This window comes from Myotis davidii, unplaced genomic scaffold (assembly GCF_000327345.1).
Source record: "Myotis davidii unplaced genomic scaffold, ASM32734v1 scaffold656, whole genome shotgun sequence".
Classification (NCBI taxonomy): Eukaryota; Metazoa; Chordata; class Mammalia; order Chiroptera; family Vespertilionidae; genus Myotis; species Myotis davidii.
The window spans coordinates 145484-153649 of record NW_006287544.1 but is presented as its reverse complement, the minus strand read 5'-3'; the positions used below and the strand labels follow the sequence as shown (position 1 = coordinate 153649).

The 8166-nt window shown below is 42.1% G+C and overlaps 2 protein-coding genes across 2 annotated transcripts in view; both read left to right on the top strand.

Moving 5' to 3' along the window:
- Positions 1–3853, top strand: part of LOC102755254 (chromosome unknown open reading frame, human C12orf74) — a 25043-nt gene extending 21190 nt beyond the window's left edge. The window contains exon 6 of the mRNA XM_015561065.1: positions 3731–3853. Coding sequence (XP_015416551.1) covers positions 3731–3853 — 123 coding nt within the window. The remainder of the gene's footprint in view (positions 1–3730) is intronic.
- A 679-nt stretch (positions 3854–4532) lies between these two features.
- The window catches only part of PLEKHG7 (pleckstrin homology and RhoGEF domain containing G7), a 30205-nt gene continuing 26571 nt past the window's right edge, over positions 4533–8166 (top strand). Inside the window, exons 1-3 of the mRNA XM_006759348.2 lie at positions 4533–4664; positions 6153–6248; positions 6813–6914. Of these exons, the coding sequence (XP_006759411.2) occupies positions 4542–4664; positions 6153–6248; positions 6813–6914 (321 nt within the window). The 5' untranslated portion in view covers positions 4533–4541. The remainder of the gene's footprint in view (positions 4665–6152; positions 6249–6812; positions 6915–8166) is intronic.

Sequence of the window (8166 nt, the reverse complement as noted above, 5' to 3'; positions counted from 1 at the left end):
CATTCCTGACTGCAACCTCACGCCTCACTCCTGGTTTTGTAGGGCGGGGAAGGACTGATTCTGTTCTAACAACAGTACCAGTTGCAATACCATCTTGAAGTACCGTAGCTAAATTCAAAGCTCTCTGAGGTTCCAATCCCAGCTGCTCCACTTACTATTCTGTGACCTTGGCCAAGTGAATCAACCTCCTTCAGCTTCAGGTGCCTCCCTATGAAAGCTGGATGGTGATCACGCCAGCCTCCAGGGTTGTGATGAGCAAATCAAATAATGCATGTGGGCTTATCCCAGAGCTGGGCAGGTCTTAAACACTCTATCAATATTGGCCATAATATTGGTAGTTTCATTTGTAATTGGGGGTTTGGAAAACTACTTGTTCTCATAAGCAAGTATATGAGTGACTTTCACATTATTTTTCCAAGCATCAAACATTTGTATGAACGTCTCAGTCAACTCTGGCTGCTGTAACAAAATACCACAGGCTGGATGGCTTAAGCAACCATGATTACTTATCACAGTTGTGGAGACTGGGAAGCCCAAGATCAAGGGGCCAGCATGGTCAGAGGTTTTGGGGAGAACTCTCTTCGTAGCTTATAGGGGGTTGTCTTCTCACTGTGTCCTCACATAATGTAGATAGAGCTCCAGTGCCTCCTCACTAACTTCATGGAGGGGGTTAGTGTCGTTACAAGCCCTCATGACCTCATCCACACCCAGTTACTTCCCAAAGGTCCTATCTCCAAATACCATCACACTGGGGGATTAGGGCTTTCACAGATGACTTGAGGGGAGGGACAGAAACAACCAGCCTTAGGGACAGTCTCAACATGAGCTAGTAAAGTTTTACACCATTGTCACTAAAGCTGTTTCTCCTGTTCATTCCCACTGTGCCCCTCTTTAGGGACCTGATTTGACTGTTTTCCTGGCAGGTCTGAGGCAGGGCCTATGGTATAAGCTTTCCTGGCCTGCTTCTCATTTAAATGGAGGCAGGGCCAGCTACCAGTCAGGTCTGGGGTCTCAGGAGAAGGGGAATCTCCCACAAGCTCTCCTGAAGCTAAGAAGGAAGGTGCTCGTTTTATTGATTTCAAACTGGCCGTTCTAAGGGCTGCCTGGGAGGCAGAATGTGCTCCCAGAAGGGAGGACGTACCTGCGGAAGGTTACAAGTTGTAACCAATGTCTTTTTCTCCATGAAGAAGTGATTTGTTGGGTGGCTGTATGTGTCAAACACTGGGCTAGACTTCTAGGATGCTGAGGGGCCCATTATCAGCTCCTCATTAGGAAGGTCGGACTGCCATGTACATTGAGGGGGAAAGTGTAATAATGGCGTGCACAATGTTGGAGGTGGGTAGGCAGTGGTGGAGATACACAGACAGAATAATTAGGGGGATGATAAAATGTTTCAGCAAATGTTCTCACTAATGAAGGGAAATTCATATCTCAAAGGCTCACTTTCATAAGGACCTAGTATCTGGTCTCCTTTAAATTAATATTTCTACTTGCTCCTTCATTCTTTTAGTCTTATTTATCACGTAATTCATAGCTATATAAATGCTAATCCACATAAATATAATAAACACACTGCTACATTAGAATGTATTTTTCTTAATATATTACACATTTTCTCTTTTCTTACCTTCCTTTCTTCTCTCCTTCTTTTCAAATGAATATTAGTAATAAAAGCAAACACAGATATGTTTACGTTATCAGGCACCGTAACCGTTTATGTGTGTTCCTATTTATGTATGTCATAGTTTATATATGTCAACTCATTAATTCTCACAACAGCCCAACAAGGCAGGTGACATTATTATCCCCATTTTGCAAATGGAGAAACCGAGGTTCAGAGAGGTTGAAGAGCTTGCCTGGGGTCACACAGCTTACAAGCAGCACAGTGGGACTGGTCCCCAGGAGTCCCAGGACCTCTGGCTCCGAGTCTGTTTCAGTTCCAACATTGAATTGTCTGCAAATGTGTGGCTCCATAACCAGACCTGGACACTCTGGCCTCCTCTCCCTCATCAGGGCTCTCATGGATCTTGCCTGTTCTCACAGATTCAATGCCATCTCTTTGTCAACCACTGAAATGTGTATATTCACGCTCACATATCACATCTATTTATTTTGCTCCAGGTCCACATCCTTGGTTCCTACTGCAAATTTTCATTCCAGACAGCTCTTACTTATTAACTCTGGGACTCTAGAATTTGGGACTCTTGGATCTTTCTCTTCATGTTCTGTATCCTCTCAAATGCCCTTCAAACTCTTCTCATGACTTCTCCTTGCCAATGCCACCAGATGTCTGCTACTCTACAGAGCAAATGTGGCCTCTGGGAGGACTGTCCCCTCCCTTCTCACTGGTATCCACCAAGCACTTGGTCAGGAGGCTGGTCGGATCCATGGAAAGCCACAGCGAGTGCCCTCACGAGAGGCTGGTGCCCACCTTCCCACAGCTCTGATGCTGCTCCCATTGTCTCGGCCTCTTTCTTTCCCAACAGGCAGCTGCTGTTTTTATTTCCGCAACATGCAGTCGCTATGGTTTCAGACATCACCAAAAGGCATATGTCCCAGTTGCTGTAGGCGGTCCCCAACCCGCTCCAAGATTTCTTTGCTACTTTGAAGCTAAGGAGTCTCTAATAGATTTTCTCTCTCAGTGCCATAACCCTACTAGGGAAACCAGCCACAGCCCATCCGCACATTCTGAAACAATAGGGTCTCCTCTCAGACACACAGGGAGCCGCCTAACTGATAACCTCTGTGTTCTCCTGCTCATTAACATAAAGTATCATGACCTGGAGACAATAGAACAAGTATAAAAGCTATTTGTGATAAACATTCATTTCAAAAGCAGCCAAGTTTCCTTTAGGGAGCCTTTCACTTCTTTTGAAAGCTTCTCCCTGTTATGAGCAGTAAAATGAATTTTTTTAAGTGGATAACTTATGATCTTGCAACAGAGTAGTGAACAAGTCAAAAAAAAAGTCACAATCTATTAAGTGTAGAAAGCAAGTTATGAAATGATGTCCAAATATGACACCGTTAAAAAACAATTATAATTACAATCAGAAGAAGGTTTTCAGTGGTTCTCTGGGGGTGAAGATTATAGGTAACTTAGATTGTCTTTGTGTTTTTCTTGGTTTCTCAAATTATTAGCTTTGTAATCAGATTTTTTAAAACAAATATTATTAAAAAACAAAAACAATAACAAATAAGTGGGTTGTTTCATACCAAAGAGACGAGTTTCTAGCATATCCTAGTATTCTTTAGCAGAGAATTATCGTGTTGGGCAGTTCCTTCAGCACTCTGGGCTTTGCCCAGTCATCTGCTAACTGAGGGGTGAGTTAAAGCCTCTGAGTAACCTTCTGATGCTAAAGTCCTATAACCCCAGGTTTGGAAAAGTAAGAACTGTGAAAAACATTACATCACCCCACAGGGTGGGTGTGAGACCCGGAGTTCATCTATTTACTATATAACTATTCCAAGCCTTGGATTATTTTTTTATTAGTAATATGAAAGGTTTGGGTCAGACATCCTCACCAGCCTCTGTCCTCCAGATGGGACATTCCATGGTCCTGTGAGTTAGACTATGGCTGGGAAATGGCTTTGCAACTGATAGTGGCTTATAGACAAAAGGTACAGTCTCTTCTCATGCATGTTAAACAATGAACGTATGGAAGATGCTACTTAAGTCATGTCGTTGAAGAATTCCTGTTTGAAAATCCTGTTTCTAACCATCCTTAAGCAGGGCAAAGACAAGCACAAGCACATATCTGATCTGGAACAACGCCTCTCCTCCGTGAAGATTACAGACTTCGGGGGCTACGAATTCCACAGCCTTAAGGTATCTCACAAGCTGCTTCCTGAGTGACATGGCTTTTTCCCTTGGTTTAGTCACTATTTTGTTGTCTTTGTTTGTATAACAATGAAGTCCGGGAGAGAAGCCCAGAGCTGGGCTGAATTGGGTCTGCCCTCTCTAATGCCCACAGGAAAGTCATTTCATCTTAACAAAAACCGTGGATGCCAGAGGCCTGTCCACATGTTCACAGTGGTTACTCATTCGCCTCAGGGACTAATTTTCTCGTTTAAAAGATAGCTTGTTGTTGAGCTGACCATTTCTAAAGGTCGCTATAAACTTTAAAATTCTCATTTCATGTAGTTAATTTCAATAAGCTTTAGCAGGGAAGCCTGGACCAGACCTCCCAGTTCTAAGTTTGGGGTTCTTTGAGGTTTTTTTTTTTTTGAAATAAACTGAAAAAGGCTCATGAAATTCTCAAGCATAAGGCAAAACAACATCAATGTGAACTCCTTCTTATTGGAGCTAAAAATAACGTATGTCATGCATCCCAAAGCCACACAGACAGAACTGCGGTTTGGGCAGCTGGCGGAGCCACTGCCGACAGGCATGCCCGGGACTGCACAGGAAACTAGGATTTCAGGCATGCATGCATGTTCTTGCCGTACTTAGTGCAGCTCAGAGCTAATGGAGAGCAGGTCAAGGTGGAAAAGTTTTGTTCCTTCTCTCCTCCCATGCGCAGGGTAAGACCTGGAATGAAGTCATGGCAACACATCGGAAACTTCCTACTGATCAAGTAGACTTGAGAAAGCAGCAAGAGGCCGTGTGGGAACTTTTCGCGAGCGAATGCACTTACTTCTTGGACCATTTGTTAGTTCTTAAGATGGTAATGCTGGGCTCGCTTTTTGCAATAAATGGAAAATATTATTTTGATTTGGGGGGAATTTGTTTTTCTCTTCCACATGGAAAACAGGAAGTTGGGGGTGGAGGTCCCCTCTTTTAGGAGATCTTAAAAAAATGTCTACTGTTTATCTACTACTTGGTTGTCTCTTCATTCTTTTCTTAAACATAGTCTGCCAGGATTGGAGGAAGTCTTCTAAGTAAACTAGTCCAGCTGCCCATCTGATGTCTGACTTGCCTCTACCTATTCTCACCATGTGCTTACACTTGCTTACACGCCTCTCCAGTCAGGGAGCGCAGATCCACCCTGCAGGAACACCACCCCCCCACACACACCACCACCACCATCACCGCTGGTCAGCTTCCACTTTCCAAGCACTTGCTCCCCCTGAGCAGTGCTGGGAGCATGTGTTTTATCAGCTGCAGGGCCACTGTCACAGATTTCCAGGCAGCCACCCACATGTAACACAGTGGGGCTGCATGACGTGGTATATTCTTAATGTCTACCAGGTAAATGGTGTCCCTGAGGGAGTGCCATGCTGCAGCCAGATCTGGTGAGGTTCTGAGCAAAGAATCCTCATAGAAGAACCACAGGGCAAGGATGGCAAGGGAGCGATTGTAATCAACATTATTTATGGAAGCAGGTAGCAGGCCTGATCTACCCCGCAGGCTGTCATTTGACATTCCCTTTCCTAAGCTCTAAAAGAAGGATGGCAATACCATCTCTGGCTGTCTCATGGCATCTCAGCTTTGTGATCATCAGATTAGTTTTCTTTGCAATCTACCAAGTGACATACAAATGTCAGTCATTATTTTTTGCAAAGCATTCTTCTGTCAATACGTTGATCTTTGTTTAGCTTATAGAGGCAGGGAAGATTATCTGTGAGGATTGTAGTTCTTCCTTGACTTGCTGTAGAGTAGCCTCCTGCTGGATGAAAGCATCAAGTCAAGAAACAATAGCACAGAGGCTCCCTGGATGCTTTCAGTCACAGTTAATGCCTTTATCCAAATGCAAGCATCCTACCAGTTACAGATATTGACTCATTCGTTCTCTTTTTTTCATTTCCTGCAAGTAAAAGACATTTGGATCTTTTGCAGAGGAAGGTATAAATGAGAATCCAGCATGGAAGTTGTTTTGGTCTCACATTAGTACTCTTGATAAGAAGAGAACCTGTGAGATTTCTTGACTCCGGGAGGCAGAAAAAGCCCATTAGAACAGAGGATGTGCTGCAGGACTGTTGTCATGCTGCATATCAGCAACAACACCGTCATGCAGAAGAGCACAGTTCCCACATGTTCCATGGAGCTTAAATGTCACCATTGGTATTTAGGAAAATTCTGAAACCTCAAAAATACTGATTTCTAAACTGTTTTGTAAAGTTGTAGTCAGGAGGTTTATGTTCAATGCTCTTGAAAAGGGCAAGTTTCAAAACTGAAAACAGAAAGTAATCTGCATTTCTTTTTTTTTTTAAAGATCTTTATGAATACACTAAAATATCTACAAACCTATGAATATCTCCTGGATGTGGATTCATGGCGCCTTTTTGCAAACCTGGAGGAGTTAAGTCAGGTGAGCCAAAGTAGAAAGACATCAGGAGACATGTTTTGAAATTCACCAGAGGGGTCATGAAAATGCATGTTTGTTCTATTCTTGTGGCTTGTATTCCACGCTGCAATACAGAACGTGGTTCGTTCCCCCACATAATGTTTGGTCAGGAGGTCAGGTAAATAAGAAGGAAATCTAAACATTCATTGATATCTTGCCAATAGATCACATATATCAGCCTTCAGTAGCATTTTTCATTTTAACTTGGCTGTTTAAGAAAGTAAACATATTCTCAAGATCTTCTTAACCTTCATAAATGTTTGTTCTCAAATGAATGTCCTTTCCTCATATATTATTAATCAATAATATCTTTCCTCCAAAAGGAAGAGAAGAGAGATTCCAAAAAGAATTTATTTATATAAAAAAACTTATAAGAAAATATATATTGAAAAGGAAAATAAATCAGAATTTTGCCAGGAGGTAAATTGTAATGAGAAACAGCTGTAGACTGATATTTGAAGTTCATCAAATATTTATTCCTTCCCTTGGGTGTGTGCCTACTCTTGTTTCCTTTCTCTCTGGCCCTAGACAAGCTATGGTTTTGCGAGCAGTCTTTTTGCCATCATCAAGGACTACTTCGATGCCTCTGAGACTTCACCACCCATGGATTTCATTTCCGTGCTCGCGAAGGTAAAATCCTTTCACGAGACCTCAGACTCATGCAATAAATTCACCCTCTCTCAGTATAGCTGTTCATATCTACTTGACTTTTTGTTTTGTTGTTCCTATAAAGGAACCATCCTTTTCTCTCTGCCAACAGACATTTTCAAAAATAACTTGCAGACTCTATTTTCCCATTGTCACCTCTGCCGTGTGGGTTTTATTAACACAGAAATGCGCACACATGGAAAAGCCATTTCCAAGTCTGTCTTTTAAATGACTTCAATTTAAAGCAATATTCATGGCAATGGTTTGTGTAGGCCAATTACATGGTTCAGTTGTTCTTCTAACAAAAGTGTCAGCCTTTCAGACAAAAATAAATAAATAAATAACCCTCCAAACCTATCAGCACCCTTAATAGTACCTCTGGTTTGAAAGAAGAAGAGGAAAACCTGTAGCCCTGGTTTGTTAAATGCTATTTATTTCTTGAGTAGATATTTGAGCCTCATCCCTACTTTTTTTTTTTTACTTTGAGCTTTTTAGTCCAGTTTCTATCTATTCACATTTAGCAAGATTTGACTTCATACAATCCACTTTAAAAAGCTGGATTGAGATTTATTGAGCACTTACTAAAGGCTATATGTGGGGCCAAGACCCTGTGCACAAAATGTGCAAAACCAGGCACACTCCTGCTCCCTTTCAATCTAGTGGAGGAGGTCTTAGTTCAAGAAGTACAGTAATAATTATATAATCAAATGGAGGTCAATGCTGAGGCAAACAGGGGCATAGATATTACCAAGGAAAGCTTCCTGGCTATGGCAGTGGGTGGGGAGGTTACAGACAGAAATTCTTCCTGGGACAGAGATGTTTGAGGTGGGACATGCGAGAGGAGGAGTATGTTATTTGCCGGCGTATAAGACGACTGGGCGTATAAGACGACCCCCTAACATTTCCACTCAAAATACAGAGTTTGTTATATACTCGCCGTATAAGACTACCCCTTCTTCCGCACACCTTCCACACACCAAATAAAAGGTAAAACAATATCAGATTTGATTTTAACATTTTCATTTATATTCAAATGCTTATGACATGCAGGAAAACTGTCACAAGGCTGTATGTAATCAAACATATACATAAAACAGTGCAAGTTTGTTACCGGTAAACATACCGGTAATTCACTAAAGAAAACACACTCTATAGACTGGTACCGTAGATGCTTCTCAGGAACACAGGCAAGCAGCCCACAACCTAGAGGGACTGTCAATGATAGAAGAAAGAT